The sequence below is a fragment of the Ptychodera flava genome, chromosome 5 (assembly GCF_041260155.1).
Source record: "Ptychodera flava strain L36383 chromosome 5, AS_Pfla_20210202, whole genome shotgun sequence".
Taxonomy (NCBI): domain Eukaryota; kingdom Metazoa; phylum Hemichordata; class Enteropneusta; family Ptychoderidae; genus Ptychodera; species Ptychodera flava.
In genome coordinates this window covers 25,549,285-25,568,706 of record NC_091932.1, presented here as the reverse complement: position 1 = coordinate 25,568,706, position 19,422 = coordinate 25,549,285, and the positions used below count along the sequence as shown (strand labels likewise).

The 19,422-nt window shown below is 37.3% G+C and overlaps 1 protein-coding gene across 2 annotated transcripts in view; it reads right to left on the bottom strand.

Moving 5' to 3' along the window:
• LOC139133371 (calmodulin-like) overlaps nucleotides 1–16,053 on the bottom strand; it is a 37,270-nt gene extending 21,217 nt beyond the window's left edge. Inside the window, exon 1 of one of the 2 annotated variants that reach the window (XR_011552579.1) lies at nucleotides 15,454–16,053. Coding sequence is in view for 1 of the 2 variants with exons in the window: in XM_070699928.1 (XP_070556029.1) it covers nucleotides 15,454–15,478 (25 nt within the window). In the remaining variant the exon portion in view is untranslated. The remainder of the gene's footprint in view (nucleotides 1–15,453) is intronic. The other variant, XM_070699928.1, reaches the window with a different exon arrangement.
• Between the last annotated feature and the right edge of the window lie 3,369 nt (nucleotides 16,054–19,422).

Below are 19,422 nucleotides of genomic sequence, written 5' to 3'. Positions count from 1 at the left end.
TTGAGGCCAGGCTATTTTCCCAAGAATTCAATTGTTAGTGCCTCTACACTGTGACTGGCATTGGTGAAGTGGAGACAAATTTATTACAGTGCAAAACAACTGTGCTGTTTGAAAGAGGATGTTTTAGAGTGAAAGAGGTCTTCTCTATGGTTCTGTATAATATCAATCAGGTTTGAGCGATGTGTCCAATGTATCAGTACTCCGGTAAAGGCGCAAAAAGACGGAGGCAAAGTTAAATGAAAAAAAAAGGTTCAAACAAACCAGCAGACATTGCCTGTAAGCTTCTGACAGCATTTCAACTCTTTTCATTCAATCTGCATTTCTCTTTTTCACGTTCAACTCTGAAAAGCATATTTAACTGCTCAGCATTCAGTTTGTGAACACTACCCGTATCACTAATGCATGTCAATATTATTGAAAATTTAATTTCAGTCTAGATGTCGTGTTATCAATGATAATATGGTTTCATGTTAAGGGAATATAAACAAACTGAATATCAGTTATTTCCAAGTGCGCTTTAATTTACCTCTATATAGGCCAAACTACCATAAAAAACAATGGCGTTCGATACAAACACTGGCGGCAAATTGGGTACGAGATAAGACCATGACACCACCAAAAGAAATATAAAAAGTTGCACCTACTTGTACCTTTATCAGCAACTGTTTCTTAGTTCACCGCAATGAGGATAAACTCATTGAAAACAATTTTTTTTTACTTTTGATCCAGTAATTTATGTTTCATCAGTATTCGTCGCCTTAAAATTAAAGGGTATGTGTAATACATTGAATATCTAAATATACCTCTGAATTGTTATGGATCATTCCAGGGGCATGGGAGTCATGTCATGCTTACTTTGGGTCTTCTTGTGCCAGTGTGAACCTGATAGATGCATTTGAAATTAGTAAATACATGACATTGTGCCATTGATGAACTTGTAGCATAAAATATCATTATGCACGTTGATTTTTTTCACGGACATATGGTATGTTAATTCGATTTGTCACATGCACAACATATGTATATATATATATATATATATATATATATATATATATAATAATATATATATATATATATCTGAATTGTCTTTTAGCAGATTGCAACATGGTATTTCAAATTGAGTTATTATTGATAGTTCAGAGAACGAAGGCATGAGTAAACACATTCAAATAGTAGTACATCTGTTACTAAATTGAATTGTTGAAATTTTACGTAAGTTTTCTTTTAGTATGTCATTACATCAGAATCGCATTTCGACAGAATTTCTCTACGATTATCTTTTACTTCACCTAGTGAGCTGAGCACGCATTATTTCTGATATATCACAGTGTGACAAATATGGTGAAAACAGCCTAGATATATTCCTTTCAGATTCAACGTTTTACATTTGCATTATCATTGCATCGGCAAATGGCATATTTTATACGATATGTTATGTTTTGAAAGCTACAAACTATTAACGTTTGGACGTTTTTCACTACACTGAAAGAATGTACACAAATATCATATAATCCAGCGTCACTGTTTTGGTGTCGGGTTCTTGAAAAAGTCAACCACAAAATACATGTGCGAATGAACAATTTAAAAATATATAATTATATCAAGCTGCAGTGTTAGCCTTAAGTCTTATTTATAAGCCATGCTATTCAGGTTTGGTAGTATACAGTGTTTTACATTATTAAAATATTGATCTTGTGTCTCAAGAACGTTCAACAGAGATATAAATTAAAAAAGCTTGTGAACAACGTGCTATGAGCGTCTATAAATAATCGAGGTAAATTTAGAACGTTTTACCATTACAAAATGAATCAATTTACGTGTTCTAGACCGTTAACATTGAAACTTGGTGTCGTCATGCAAAGCAGGGCCGGTAGATTTTGTCACACAGAAGAGACGATATTTTTGTGACGAAAGGTTGTTAACGTGCAATGCGTGTTTTATTCCTTTTCTGACCTATCACGTGAACTGTTGTCGATGCCAATTTTAGGCAGTAATGCAAATACCGGAATCATTTAACGCTAATGATGATGTAACGTCTGATATATGTACAGAAATAACTGTTGTAAAAGTACTGCTCATCTAGGCTTGCAAGCTTCCTTTCAGTTACAGGGATCGTAAAGAGGCAAACAATACCTAACTCGAGGTTACAACGGCTGTCAAGATAGCGGTTCGGGAATAAATTTGGAACGCATTCACTCACATAAGCCACACATTTTAAGTCTTTGTAATTATATACCAAGAGCTAATTTACACACCACGAGCTAATCATGTAGGCAAGAGTTTTGCAAACAACATAAAATCCAGAGCTTAAATAAAACACAAAAACTAGTTATTTTCCCAACGTTACATTACTCTTGCGTTATAATCTTCATTTTAAAAGTCCTGTCTTCTAGGATAGATGTTCCGATTATGGAAAATTGCACCTTATTGATATACTACGTAGACCCCAATTTATCTTACCAAATCAACACTTTTGCCATAAGTGATTAATAAAAATGAAGTGGTAAGCAATTTATTTTACATATTATCAAATATCATAATAACGAAATTAGTTTCGACATTATTTTATATCAAATTCCCGTTATACGAAATGTAAATGCAATTCGTCACAGAATACTTGCTGTTGAAACTATCGATTATTGCAAATGGTATAACACGAAAACCTCATCGCTTAAAAACCAAAAAAAGTCTGCATTTCTCTTGTTTGATAAAACTAAAATAGAGGCATTCTAACACATTGGTTAAGACCACGCGAGCTTCTCCTTTTGTTACGACTTGCGGTATGCATAACTATGATACCATTGCGCTCTTCTTGTAAACATACTGGCAGCTTCGGATTTAATCAATAGCATCACATCTCCTGAACAATATACGACAGGGTAATTCCAACCACAGGAAAATATAATTTAGTTTTTTGATACAAAAGAAGTCACATTCAAGCTTCTCTCTCTCTCTCTCTCTCTCTCTCTCTCTCTCTCTCTCTCCTCTCTCCTCTCTCTCTCTCTCTCTCTCTCCTCTCTCTCTCTCTCTCTCTCTCTCTCTCTCTCTTCTCTCTCTCTCTCTCTCTCTCTCTCCTCTCTCTCTCTCTCTCTCTCTTTCTCTCATTCATGTCATATATGACATCTGTATACTTCGATATATCGAAGTATAAAAGATACCATATATGACACTGTATACATTGATATATATATATATGTATATATATAAATCAATATATATGTAAATCATATTATATATATATATATATATATATATATATATATATATATATATATATATATAATATATATATATATATATATATATATATATATATATATATATATATATATATCCAAGTTCCAAGTATCTCTTGGTACGTTCAAACTTTCCCCGCCTCGTGGGGGAATATGGTACGGTGAAGAATCCGGGGTAGAAAGTGTAATTCCCCTGTGCATGTCTCTAAACTAATTTTGATGGGGAATAGTTGGATGATTTACTCGACATTACACATGAACCGAGTCGGATTACTTCTGACTGGGACAAACACTTCATCAGTCCTGTAAAACTGTCTGCGCTGCTCATTGCACGCAAAAACATAAAGATACTTCATTCCAACAAATGGTGAACTTCTGTGACACTTGTAAAATATCGTGACACTGCTGTCTCAAGAGCTAATTCGAGTTATAGTCACTTTTATTTAAACTTTACGATACCCTCGGTATAATCACTATAGAAAATGTATAATTATCTTTTCAAGTATACAAAATACCAATACACGTATAATACAGATATATTGAAGAAGGTTTGTTATGATTTGCAATGTTGGAAAATCCCCCGCATTAAGAATATTACTGCTTATTTAACTAAATGCGTATTGAACGGTTGTGGAAAGCTGTGAAAGTAAGACGTCAACAGGTGCCGTCCTTTGTCTTCGTAGAGAAGGTTACTTAAGGCGATGAAATGTGCACAGCTGGTATTTACCTGAAGATATGATTTCTAATAAATGGGTGTATTCATAGAAAGCCAGATTTGTTAATCAACAATGGCCTCGGGGAAATGTCGTTTGAGAGATGAGGATTCATGAGGTCCTCACCCTAGATTGGAACAATATTTCTCTGGTTTTGTGTAGGTTGTATCTTGAAGTGAAGAGGCCGTCTCCTGACACCAAGCACCGGTAGGAACGAAGTCGGAAAATCATGCTGCCGTGCTACGAGACTTCGTAATACGGCTTTGTATTCATTAGATTACAGTTGACGCCATTGTAAGAGCAAAAATATCTATGGTCAAAGAAACGTAATATTGTTATCGTTTGTATAGTATATTCACAATTTACTATTAATTCTGCATTCACAATGGAATGTACGGGCCAAGTTTGACTGTATGCATAAATAATAACACCTTTGAGAGCGTGTCGTTTGTTTAAAAGTATTGTCTCATTCTTGCCGATGTATCCCGATTTTATAACAGAATAAGTCACTGTTAGTTTAATACTAAATCCATTGTTTTTGATGTCTAGTGCGACACAGACCAAACATGTATGGAACTCTGATTACATTTATTTATAGTAATAAGATATAGTTATTATTTTGTCGCACTGAAAATCTTCCGAAATGATGGCAAATAATTGAAACATGACGGGAAACGGACGTTTGAAACACACGTTCACTTTCTGTATCCAATTATGATGACGCGAAGTAACATTACAGATTAATTTAGACATGCCCCTTTGAAACTCGAGCTACATTGAAAGTTACTTCCCCCTCAAGTCAAATGTATCTGATGTAGAGGGGATTGTGTTGGTTGTATGGCAGTCTTTGAAAGATGGTTTGGATGGACCATTTATTTACCAGGAAGGTTGTAACATTTAAGCCGACCTGATGAACACAAAGGATTCTGAAACCAGGGCATGTTCGATCAGAGTAGACCTTAATACTCATAATATGGTTTTCCGTTTTGCCTGTTTGAATCGATGAACAGTAGAAGAAAACTCATTCCCTTTTAATCTATCGATTAAGACGGAGATATGTACATAATTACTATTTTAACCTAGATTTGAGAACGTACGATGATTTTATCATTCACCAATATTGAAGTTGATGTTATGTTTCTGTGACACTGTGGTTAAGTAAAATATGCTTTGTGAAGTGGGGATCTAGAATACCATATATATTGTAGATTGTTAAGAAATAAATAAAAAATCAGAGTAAGTGCCTTTGTTAACATGGATAGATTATATGACACCAAGTTTTTTCGGAAAATTATGTTTTTTCAAATTCTTTACATTTAATATTGTCTGTACATCCAGAGGAAAGGTACATTCATGATATGATATCAATGAGCTGATCATATTAGACAATAATAACACCATATCTACTGACAAAACAATAAAGATATGTGCCTGATTTTGACCGATGGAGTGAGACTGCTTCATGTTGATAGCGAACATGTTATTCAAATTAGCAACAATGCGCAGCAATGTCACCATTTACCTACCATTAAATTACCCCTAATTAACCAATTTGGCAGAATGCATGATTGTCATGTCGATTGGTACTGGGTGATGTTACTACCCTCTGTATTGTTACACTAAAAGTAAAGGTTATTTACATACACATATAAGTATAAGATTATCTATTTTTATCTATCTATGTCTCTCCTATATCCATAAACTATTTATCTATCCTGTCCATCAATCTTCATACACCTACGTATGTATATGGATAGAGAGAGAGAGAGAGAGAGAGAGAGAGAGAGAGAGAGAGAGAGAGAGAGAGAGAGAGAGAGAGAGAGAGAGAGAGAGAGAAAGAGAGAGAGAATTTGGTATTATTTCCGTGTATATTGTACTCATCGAAAGCTAGTGATTTCATTGCCGCAAATTTAATTTCCTTTGGAAAGCAATCAATTATCGTTCGTTCATTTGCATCGACAAATCTTACCCGGATAATGTCCATGGGCACAAGTATGGCGGATCCCTCAGCATAGTTGAGACACACTTTTCCGCTATTTTACGGAATCATCAGCATCCCGCAATTAGGTCTACACGTTCGGTATTTGGTTAATTATATCACGTGTTCGATATACATTGCAGATATAAACTTCATACTCGTAAATTTGCATTGTTTATGATGTCTTGGAAAACGTTATCACCTTCAGCCAGGTCTTAAAATTTATTAGTTTGAAGATAACGAGAGAGTATAAATGATAGTCATTATAATTTGTGCCGCTGTCAAGTTCCATAAAACTGATAACTTCTGTTCCATGATATGTTTGTTAATAGCATTGTGTGAAGGTAGAACAGAGGCAATTTCACGCAGCAACTGTCTTTGCCAATAAGCTGTTACTTCGAAAGACTCTTATAAGTTCTCTACAAAATTTTATGCGTCCTTTATACCGGATTATCTGGACGAAATGCAAAATTTATCGACCAGTGCTGTTGTAAATCCAGATGGCAATAAAACAAGTAAGGCGTATAAGTCGGTTGTAACGTGGACGTTCACTTAAAACCTGCCTAAGGTGGCTCGTAAACCAGATGTGCAACAGGGAGATTGTTGGCGACCTCTTGACCTGCACGCACTCGAAAGTGAGACGTGGGTGCTTCTGATTAATGTCAAATCAGCATTTTATTCTCCACGGCTGCTATTTCCAGCAACACAGATGGCATATTTATGACATACAGCTGGACATGACCAGCCCGACAATTTCAGCGAAAAATTTCATGCAATACATCAAACTTCTAGGCTCTCACTGGAGTAGTCGCGTAAAGCCAATAGCATATCTTGACCTTGACATATACAATCGAATAATGTCAGGCATGGGTGTAAGCTGCTGAACATTAAGTATCTAGGGTACTTTGCAGAGTGCACATGACAGCTTTGTTCTTCCAGTCGTGATACATTTAATATAAAACAATACACATGTATATGTATTAATGAGAGGCATTTCAATCTCATACAGAAATCACAATCATTATTCAAGACCAGCTTGTGAAACGGAAAAAAATATACATCATACCGTTGACTCAACAGATTAAACCCTGCAAAGTGAAACCACTGACTAATTTTCACGACAATACTGTAATACATATAGTCCACAAATTCACACCAAAATAGCGAAATAATACCAACAAAACATTCGACGTCAGAACTTGGAAATGATCTAATTATTGAGGTATAATTTCCAAATGAACCTATAATAGCATATGGATGAGTCAAATGTCAACAAATGAACAAACAAAAAAGATGAAGAAAATGCACAAATAATTTGATAATTTTGAAAGGCTGGTCCCTATATTTGAAGAATCGATAGTCCAGATTATAAATAAAGACTGAAATATAGAATAATTACTGATTTAAGAGTGCCTCTGGAAAAGGTACTTTACTAATGGTTTCTTAAAGCAAGGAAATGGACAACAACAAATGACTGGAGAAGACGTCTTGCCCGTGCATTCCTGTTCATTTTCCTACGGACGTTAAGACTACAATAATACAACATTACAATAATATTGTTTCAGAATCCATTTGAATATGTTCGGATTCGCCGTCGCTGTTAATAGATATGTTATTATAAAAATTGGTTTTGAGACTAAAGGCCAAAAATGCGTTTGGTCCTTGATATTCAACAAAAGTGATGCGGCGACGCGGTTTTTTTTTGTTTTCTTTTTTTCTTTCCTTTTTTATTCCTAACAATGCTGGTTTGGCACTATTGATGCAACAGTTATTGCGTTTTATCACTGGTAGCATAATGCTTCCGTTTTCTTTTTAAATTAGCATTTTTGGAAATGTTAACAGGGATATCAAGGATAGCTGTACTGATGAGTATGTAACCTCCCTCCTCCCCTCAAAAAAAAGCCATGACGCGCAAGTTCTGAAATGACGCGTGCGGTGACCAGAAACGAACTTTTTTGGCCTAAACGTTGTAACAATTCTTAAATTTAGTGACGATGCGTATAAAAAAACATTCTTCAAGTAGTCTTCATCTTTCGTAAAGTTCAGTGTAAGATTGAAATGCAACCCAATGCTGAAAGAGTGCGTATTTGCTTAAAATGCCGTTAGCGTCAAAGGTGAAGTCGTTTTACGGTGATACAGAACCTCTTGGCAATGCCTTGGGCGTTTTGTAGCCTGTCACTAGCGTTGGTAACGCTGCAATATATGTCAGCTAGTTTAGTTTACACAGCTCGGCGGGCATATCTGCGCAAATATCCCCTGAGATGTTGGGGAACCAAAGATAAATTACTAGCGCGATTGGAGCAAACGCTACTGTCAGGCAAATCCCAGAGGTTTAACAAGGTCGCGTGGCAGTAGCATTTACAATCTCGTTTCATTTATTTGTCAGACCCTTGTCCATAACGAGTCCGATTTCTGAAAATCTGGTAATTTATTTATTCAATTACAGCAAGGCGTTGACGTTGGAGAGAAAGACTGTCGAAAGAACACTTAAGGGCTTTGCAGACTTTAGAGAAAAGTCTAACTAACGAAGTTTGGGGATCGCAGACGTCTAACATGTATTACGTTTCAATTAACTCTTCAGTGTTTTGACTATGGCTTTGTTTATGTAAGCATAAGTTCAGATCACGGTCTTGTTCACGCTGAATTCTCTTTTCGATTTTTGAAAATTGCTTTCTGAAGAGTAATGACAGTAATAACTGTCTTCAGTTTCTCTTGCTTTGCATTATTAGAGAGGACGCTTTCCTCTCAGTCCCACTTTGTATTCGAGATTGAGCGAAGCAAGAAAATGAGGGGGTGTATCTGACACCAGCTACCCAAATTGAAATTCATGCGATGATATATTACCGCAAGTACGCCTAAGAAGTTTACAGTATGCATAAAGGCTGCATCGAGATGTTTGTTTTGCCTGATACCTAATATTTGCATAATTGAGTCAACCCTGTCTACTCCTTTGACCTTTGGTCAAATAAAAAAGATGTCGGTTGGCTACGAAACCGATTATGCCATTTGTCAAATGAACTGTTAAGGAAAGCCAAGTCAAGCGCAAATAGACCTATAAAGATATGCTTCAATGTAATATAGTTTTCCCGACGATGGGCGATTTTAACGAGACAAAACCTATGACTTTTAATTGTATTTTGATTTTGATTTGTTCTATGACTACAAAAATACATCCACTTTTTATCCTTAAAGCATGTTGAAATGTGGATTATTAACTATGCTGACACAACCAAATGGGTTCAGTACTCAATTGCATTGCAGATACAGCAATGCTTGCCTCGTCCGAACTAAAATTCAATTCTCGACCAGAGCATCGGACATCATTGGGCATTGTTCATATACGGGCTCAGAAAAGTTGAACTGCAGTCACATTGACACGATTTGGATACCTGGGTAAGAAACTGCATTTTAGAGACAAAGACAATGGAAATATTTCTGTAGTTAAAGCTGGTGGAGATCCAACTAGGTCTATTATATCCAATCGTTAGAGTCAACATTTTTTTCAGTTTTGACTCGGTTGAATGAACCTTCACGCAAGCTATAAGAATCTAGAATCTGTGCGAGAATGCTACATGTACTTTCTCATCTTCGTTTCTGATTTTCAAAAAATAAAGGGGGGGGGGATAACGCAAAATGTACCGAGGTGACCCGACTAAGAAAAGCAATTGACACGACTAGACACAATTTTGAAATAATAATTAGGACTTTTCTAGCTCCATATGAATTCAGAACCTTTGACCGATTTTTATCAAACCATAGGTTTTTTTTCCAACGACTGTAAGCCGCATAAAGCGTTGACTTGTCAGATAGCAATAAGCGGTTGATTGATCGAAGCCTTTAACAGCCTGTGCTATTTTTTTCTTGCGCAAATCTAAGAGAATTCTTTAATGGTTCGCCGCATTAGCCTTTCTGGAAACGTCAAGCTAAGGTAATTACATCTGAAGTGGTGTCGAAAGGTAGAAAATGCATCTTTTGAACTACATCTCGCAGGGACGACCACCCCCTCATTGTTAATCCGGTGTGTCTTACATTAGAAGCATTAATGTCTAAATGGCGTATAAGCATGGTACTCGTGTCGGGCTTGACGTTAGAGCTCTGAAATCTTGATAAAAAATCAACTACTGTAATAGCACAGTGAAAGTGACTTTACTGTTTTTAATCAGCGAGGTCAGTACTTGAGATTCCGGTACAAGGAACAACAGCTTCGACACGAGAGATTTCATGTATGAGAAATTGTGTGTAACCACAGCATGTATTATTTTGAAAAAAAACCCACGGATATCGGGAACGTAACTGTATAGTTTGGCTTTCGAGACAAAAATACTTTTGACTGCACGCAGTTTCGCCAAGCAATGCGTCAATTGTTTTGGTAAACTATATTGGTTTTATAATAAAGACCTGATATTAAATTCTAAGGGTGTAGTTTTTCGCTCTACGAAGTACCAACAGTCACTAAACAGAATGTATTAGTTGTTCGCTCTATGATGTGCCGATTGTGACCAACGACGGACGACAGAACACTTTGTTCAAAAGGACTGAGCAAGCTAGATGCGCATGCAACCCGAGCATTGCGCTATTCCGCCGGTGAATCGCACTACTTTTAATCGTTCTGATTGAACCTGATACACGATACATTAATCCTTCAAGGCGAGAAATAAAATAGGAAAATTCCTATAAAAATTCGAAGTAATTTGGTCTAAATTTAATCACACCTGATACAGTATACATAAATCTTTCAAGGCGAGAAATAAAACAAAAATATGTCCTTTAAAAAAATCGAAGTAATTTTGTATAAATTTAATCAAATTAAATAATTATGAAAATATCCTTTTACGCACTGGTCTGGGTTCACTGTACAGTAGTATTTATAGTCAAATTCAAGTATCTATAAATTTCAGGATCTTAGTACCTGCTAGGTATAACGACCTCCATCATAACGATACAGTAATATACATTTTACCGTTGGGTAAATCTAAATTCTCTCCTCCGAATATACATTAAAATGGCGCTTACATTTATCAGACGAATATGCACTTACTTAGAAATATGCGCGGAAATACGCGTCGACATATTAATACTTTGCCAATCATCATGGCGATAATTTAGCAATTATGTGATATTGACAAGACCATGCGAGTGTTTTCACACCACGGCTGAGTGCTGAAAACATTCAGCCTTTTGATGGTAATTGGAAAAGTATTGCTTTCAAGCAATCTAGAGACTCACTCTGCCAAATTTCCTACAAGAGGGAGCCATAACACTTCGCCGACCTTTTCAGTCAATTATCGTACTTTTCGGTTTTAACTACCGACATATCAAGCACTTTTCCAAATGTTGCAAGTGTCAGGCTGTAAACCAGTCTGAATGAAGGACTGAGCTCAGAGCGATGGCCCTACATTTCGCTGAATGTTTAATCGTGGGAACTCTATGCGCATTGATATGAGCTCTGGACTTTCGCGTACTAAAATTTATTTGCTGAGTCTGTCGCACACAGAGTAATAAATTGTAGGCTCACCAGCTGCGCTTATTGTGTCTACCAGTATATTTTTCATCCAGCCTGAGTCTCTCTCTCTCTCTCTCTCTCTCTCTCTCTCTCTCTCTCTCTCTCCTCTCTCTCTCTCTCTCTCTCTCTCTCTCTCTCCTCTCTCTCTCTCACACACACACACACACACACTATCAAATTTCGATCAGTGATAAAAATGACTTATATCTAACTGCGGTCGTACCATTTTCGACACTTGGTATATGATATTGACAACGCACTGTAAGTTTATTTCACAGAGTGACTGTATTCCGGACACATTCAGCGTATCAAAGGTTGCATCCATTCTACGGTGTTGTCTTTGAGATCCATCCGCAGATAAGTTTTTCAGTGAAATTCAAGTCACGGCTATCCGTCACACTTTTTAGCATCGGATGAAAATCGGCCGACACATCGATATCGGCACTGCCATGCAGAACACAAAACAAGGCTGTAAAAGAGTGGTATGATTATTAAATCGATTCTGAACCTTTTCAGCGTTACTATGTTGACATTCCCATAACGTTTTCATGTTGAACTTCCCCCTATTATTTTCGTTTTAACCCGTTCAAGGTGTGACTTCAACACTGACTCCCAATCATTCGACACGTTGTCTTATCACAATATGCATGAAGTTTATATTAGTATGATTAAATACATATTATCTCATCTTGCATCATTATAAATGATCTGCCTTATCACCTACGGCTCAAAACGTCACACCGATGACAGTTTATATTAATAAGAAACACCCAAGTAAATATTGGTAGTTCATCATGGGAAAGACGGCGCTATTGATGGTATGAGCCACGGACCAATTGTAATTCTCCGGTGTTTGCCTTGATTCTCTCCAGTCTTCAATTATTTCACGAATGCTCACTGATGGATAAAATTGGCGGAATGGATTCCTGAGAGTCGTGTGAAACGGAGTGGCTGAGGAGAGATCAAAAGTAGTCTGGTGTTTCATAACGTATCGGATGACGGCTAGAGTCAACGGGAAACCGAGTAGCAGGAATAGCGACCTTACAGTATACCTACATCGTGGAGATCGAGGACAAGTTCCGAGTAAATGACCTTTCTTCTCAACTCCAGAACTTAACGACTTACTGCAGACATAACTGAGTCGGTTTATTTTGGCCGCCAACCCTGTGTTAACTCTATGGAGAGGAATAAAATTTTCGATTTTCGTAGAACTAAGCCGGTGGAAAGTTTTCTTACGCCAAAAGCTTTAAAACGAACCCAACAAGTAGTATATCAGTAAAGAATTGTAAAAGTTTGAGAGTCCGAATATCTCTGTCCCCGAGGCGCGTTCTTCTTTAAAAGTATTTTGATTCACAGACTAGTATTCATACTCTTCATGATAATTTGCACAACACCGCACGACGAGATCAGTGCTATGACGTTGGGCGATATATGGACAGCAGCATGCAGCATGATAAATATATCGCTTCACTTTGAATATCAGAACCGGCATAACAGCTGCATGATAGTGTAATTTCTCATATATCTCGCAGATCGTCTTTCAATTACGGAGGATTATCGCTTGACATACGGCTGTTCTATCTTTCTCAGTGAAGACTACCCCGGGGAGAGCGCTATCGCAGAACGTTGACCCACGCACTTAGGAACCAGGTTTGAATGCCAAAAAAGACAGTATAAATTGTCATTTGGATGTACTTTAAAGGAATGAAAGTCTCGCTGCCCGACAGTTCAGTTGACAAAATCAGTCACATCCACGTATCACTTTGATATTAAAAAGTCTACCGTATTACTCTCTGAAAAGAAAACAAGTTGCCTCATTGTCTACGCCTTGTATTAACAAGAAAACATGTCCGATGCGACATAAGTATCTTTTAATACCAATGGATAATTTACGATTTCAAATAACTACGGCGGAAGATTGAATTTATGTATACTGGAATGTGATAAGAGTGTTTAATCAACGTTATTTCTTCCGACAATGAGTCATTTGTGTCCCCGTTATCGTTGTCGTATTCAAGTACCGGGTTTCCGTAAATTGTATCACTAATTTCGTATTACATCATCATGCTAGAAGTGTAATGACATTTAATGTACACTCTGACGACCACAGGGATGAACTGATCAGCCACGCCGTGAATAGCTATGGTAAGTAGCTTTGATTATTGTTTTAACAAAGAGCAGTTCTTAACTAGTAAATTCTGAGATATAAATATGAATATGTAATGAGCTATTTGCATAAAACATGAAAAAGTGAAATCGATGCAAACCATTTGCATTGTATACAATGCACAATGAATATTCCAAATTGATAAAGAATCATTAGCATAAAATTTAAATACCAAAACAATGCTCATTAATATAATTTGCATAAATTAATTCTAATCTACCCCGTATCTTTTACTGATAGTTGGATTGATGATACAAATGTGATTGCAAACACAGGTTTGCGGATGTGAATCTGATAAGTAGAACAATGTAATATCATATCAAAAGTATATATATATATATATATATATATATATATATATATATATATATATATATATATATATATATGTATGTATGTATATGTGTGTGTGTGAGTCTCATTTACGCGATATTTTAATATTTGTAAGCGTTATAGAAATCATACGGTTGTAAACGTGTCTGTTTGTCGACAGTATATTTCCTGCTTTTTGAAACATTTTATACTTGTCTGTTGTTCATGATTTAAAGCAAATACACTTATTATGGCGAGTAATTATTTAACGCAAACGACCAAAGACTACGTTCACGTGGCAAACGCCCCGATGCTCGTGGGAAGATACGGTTAAAGTCCCAAATTTGACATTACCGTACTTAACTATAACAAGTTTTATCTTCAAAAAGGCATTTTTCAAACTTGGGAAGACTCAATAATTTGATGTAATTTTTCAAAATCGTACATACTTGTATACTTGCCATCAAAACATTTCTCAACTATTTGTCTCTGTCGCTCGGTTCCAGAGAAACTGTATCATTGCGCTGGTCTTTTTAGAGAGTTCGAAATGGCCATAAATAAGACTGCTTTGTCTGTAATCTTCCCCTGTCATGTGCACTGGACAAAGTCGGTGATGAATTTCTCACTTTTGACGGCAATGGGTCTCTGTGATTCGACAAGTGTATGTAGCACTCGGTCTTTCACCGTACAACAGTTACTTGTCTCAGCAAATCGAGATATTTGTGGCATGAATAGGAACATAAGTATGCCTGTTAGCTAGCAGATGAGCCTGCTTGCTATTTTTACTTCATCCAAAACGACATAAGCTTTCAGTTGGCACGCGATGCTTAAGGTCAGTTCTGAAATAAGGTTTCGTACCGAAATAGGGCTCCATGTCACTCTTGTTTTTGAATGTACTTTCTCAAAAATCTAATCTCTGTGATCCTACATTCACGATACGAACAATTTTCAGCTTGGTCATAGGTGACCCGGTGGTATACTGTCATTACAGATAAGAATATTTATGTTTTTTCCTCCTCCTGCGCCACCCTCGGTGTTTATCGATCGAATCCGAGATTGCCGAGAAACACGCAGCGAGGACTGATACTGGCGTATTATGACAGTGGAAATCCGTCTCGACGCCATGAGATTTTCGTTAGCCAAGCTATACTAATGGCGGATGAGCTACTACTGATGCGTTGACCGCGACCGCGACAACGATGATACGTACATCTCTATGTGTGTACAAGATGTCCTTGCTCTATTAACGTTGACAATGTATCAGCTGATCTATGTAAGGGCAGCTATTGTTGTTGCGACTCTAGGCGTTCGAAAGACAGCCCTGTGCCATTTCGTCTGAGAGTGCGCCTATGCCGATAGGTGTGAATGGCCATGAAACGTTTTAGACGACTGACATTTAAGTGTTGTAGCCATGTAACACATAGGAACTGGCCGGTTAAATGCATGTAAATATATACACCTTTCTGCGTTTCCATCTTAACCTAGAAAACAAACACACAAGGTCCACACAACCATATATAAAGATGCATCTGTGCACTAACCTTGTCGGCTGTTCGAACAGCCCATGTTCGAGCGAGATAATTCTCAGCTAAGTCCGTCGGTTAACACGTCAGTGTGTTGCTTCTGTGACACCAGTGCCCCATACGACTGTTCATTGTTTTGGCGTTATGTTTAGTTCGCGTCAACTTGCAGTTCTGGGTCAATTGCGACATCGGTACGCACTCTTCACAGGCGAGTTGAGTTGCATGCCGACGTCACATTACACAGATATCGTCTTCGCGCCCCACAATGCACCCATGCGTCCTTATTTGCATAACAATCACTGTTACTTCCAGGAAACCACGACGACGAGATGCCAGAAAATTCGTAGAAGCTGGTTTTCGTGATGTCGTCACAAAAAAAAACCGATTTCAGGTCTTTTTTGTCTCGAGTAGCGACGAAACAAGAAACAGTAATCCAAATCCAGCTCTCAAATTCTCAATCAATGATTTAGAACGTTCCAGTTCTAGTTACCCTACCGTTATTGTTAGCGCAATACGAAGTTACAGCGAGGTAAAATTGCGACTACAAATCTCTATGTCCTCTACAAGCGCCAGTTGCCGTGGTTGTGAGCGGGAGAGAGAAGGTTACTACATTTGAACAAATGAGAGGAATACAGTGCTCGTTATATATGCAAGACAAACATCCAATCAGCGACCTCGATCAACACCGACGCAAGCAGAATACCGTACATGTGCTAAATAGCAAAAGCTTTTCGCGGAGGTGTCTTTGCCAATAATCGTGCGAAGAGGAGGTAAGGTTATTTAAAAAGAACCCCTTTACCGTTCAATGCCAAGGAGAAAGCTTCCTACTCATTTCCGCTAGACTGTTCACCATCGGCATTGTTTTGCTACAAGCAATCAATGAACCTGCGTGACCGTTTTGGGTGATTTATGAGAAAGAGAACAATTTTGTCAATAAACTTCCAATCAGTACAGAACCTGAATGTACATGACCGTAAGACCTAGCTCATACATTTAGGCTTTCTATACACCTTCATGTTATATGCATTTGTGATAAAGACATAATGATGATGATGGTGGTGGTGGTGGTAATGACGATTATATAACAGCCAATAGATGTGCAATAAAATAACATACGTAAGAAGGATTATGCAAACGCTCACACATGCATCTCTTGTTCATGTCATACATACATACATCATCCATCCATCCATCTATCCATCTGTCCATCCGTCCATCCATCCATCCATCCATACATACATCTATCCATCCATAGATACGTGCATACCTACCTACCTACCTGCCTGCCTACCTGCCTGCCTGCCTGCCTGCCTGCCTGCCTGCCTGCGTGCGTGCGTGCGTGCGTACGTGCGTGCGTATGTACGTACCTACGTATGTACGTATCACCAGATAAAATGAGACAAACTGCTCTGAGTTGACTTCGACGTACATCGCCACCATACATAGATACAGAAATATATAGATACATAGATACATACATAGATACATACATAGATACATACATAGATACATACATAGATACATAGATACATAGATACATACATACATACATACATACATACATACATACATACATACATACATACATACATACATACATACATACATACATACATACATACATACATACATACATACATACATACATACATACATACATACATACATACATACATACATACATACATACATACATACATACATACATACATACATACATACATACATATACATACCTCCCTCCCTCCCTCCCTCCCTCCCTACCTACCTACCTACCTACCTACACCTACTGACCTACACCTAGCTACCTACATACATACATACGTAATATTTATTCGGTAATCTAGGCCAAAGGCCCTTTTTATAATGCAGAAAAATATACAAAAATAAATTGGGGCTTATAGGTGATGTAAATTTTGACTATATCTTAATATTGGAAGTATTTCTGATACATTATATTTACATTAAATTCTCTCTTCGTCTGAAGATGTGAAATTATACATGATATTGTATTATATATGAGTTCAATATTGTATGGAATGTGTAGAGTTCATCAGATTTATATATTTCACTTGAGTTACTAGGACACCGTTCAACTTGGAAACTAAGTGAAAAGATGCTAGTCAGGAGAGAGAGAGAGAGAGAGAGAGAGAGAGAGAGAGAGAGAGAGAGAGAGAGAGAGAGAGAGACGTTGATGATGATGAGGTCAGTGTATTGAGATTCAACTTCATCTATCACTGATTTTTTCCCGTAAAGATGTCAATTTTGCACTGGCAAATCGCAATTTCATTGACTCTGAAATAGGTGTACTATGTCAATGAAAAGACTCGCAGGTTGCCAGGAAAGGGAACAAAGGCCTCGGTAGGTTTTTATTTGCGCGGGACTGACCGACATTTGCAATGAATCTCTCTTTTGTCTGTCGGAATCAAGAATCGAGCTATTCAGTACCGAAAGGTGCATTGATACGCTGTTTCAATTGCTTCCATCGCGTCATGTCACTATTGACAAATTAAACTGTGGCTGCCCGTTGACGATTCCTCTTTTGTATCGCAGAATCAGGTGAACAGACCAAGCGTGAACAACTGTTATATAAGCCTGTCTTTAAATAAACTGAATAAACCTACAGCACGACTGAGTCTATATTTATGAACTATAAAACGTTTTTTGTTATTTCTCGGCATCATCTGGCGCAAGCTTTACTATGGGGAAAAGGGCCATACTACAATAACACCAACTGAAATAACGACGATTATGAATCTGAAATTTGATAGTGTAAGCTTGGTAGACCAGTGACAGATACCAATATCAATCTCGTTTAGCGCACGTTGTCACGATTTGCCCTTTGATTCAGGGCCTGATTGAAAGTATGCCATAGCATGGGATATGGTCTTTTTATTGCTTTGTGGTTTTATGTAAACGATCACGAAAGTTGTGCAAATCACCTCGTACCTAGATTTAAGAACCATAACACATCTTTAGATCGCTGAACAAAGAAATAACTCTTTGTTTCCGGTATTTTATTTTTCACAAGTATTTCGTAAAAACTATACTACAACTGTACAAAAGGAGAGAGAGAGAGAGAGAGAGAGAGAGAGAGAGAGAGAGAGAGAGAGAGAGAGAGAGAGAGAGAGAGAGAGCTATCGACTGCAACACGACCGCAACACGTAGCGATAATAAAATGAAGTCTCGTACGTGACCCTTCGTCGACTTGTATATAGAACAAACTGTCCACATAGTTGGCATAAATCTGTCCCCCTTAAATACGACGCCAACGAGATCTTTAATGATCAATAGCTCTAATTTTTTGATATATTTTCATTAAAACACGTTTGGAACTAATTTGGGATAATTGGATATTTAAGTAATGTCTGTTTAATCTGCAAATGCAAATGCAAAGTCATCTGCTTTTCTTATTTAAGTTATACACTTGTTTTTATGAGTAATTTGTAATATTTCAACATTCAGCTATATGGCACCTAATACTTTGGAGAAATTTGAACAATATAAAGATTTAATTCTCCGAAATTAGTTCAAATCGTGTTTAAAGTTATTTTAAAACAAGGGCTTTTTCTTCTCCTACCAATGTAATGTTGTGCTGTGTATTAACCCTTGAAAACCACGACAGACTAGGTATACATTACACAAAATTTGACAAATGAATTCTTGTTGCGATACAAATTCAGTCAACTCAGTGACATTAAACATTGCACACTGACAGACTGCATGGACAAGCTGAGCGCCGACCTATTTCGACTTGACTTTGGTAGCAGAACAAAAACACGGTGATAAAAACATACCAGAGAAAAAACAGAAACACGTGGACATTTACAACAGGTAATATAACTCTACCGGTTTTTTTTTTGAATAAATCCAACGCGTGCTCGAAGAAGTTGTACAAGCATCAAAATAATACTTTTCTTTACACTTGTGCTGACTATGATTGACCATGGCGGGACATCAATCTAGACAAACATCCCAGGCAAGGCA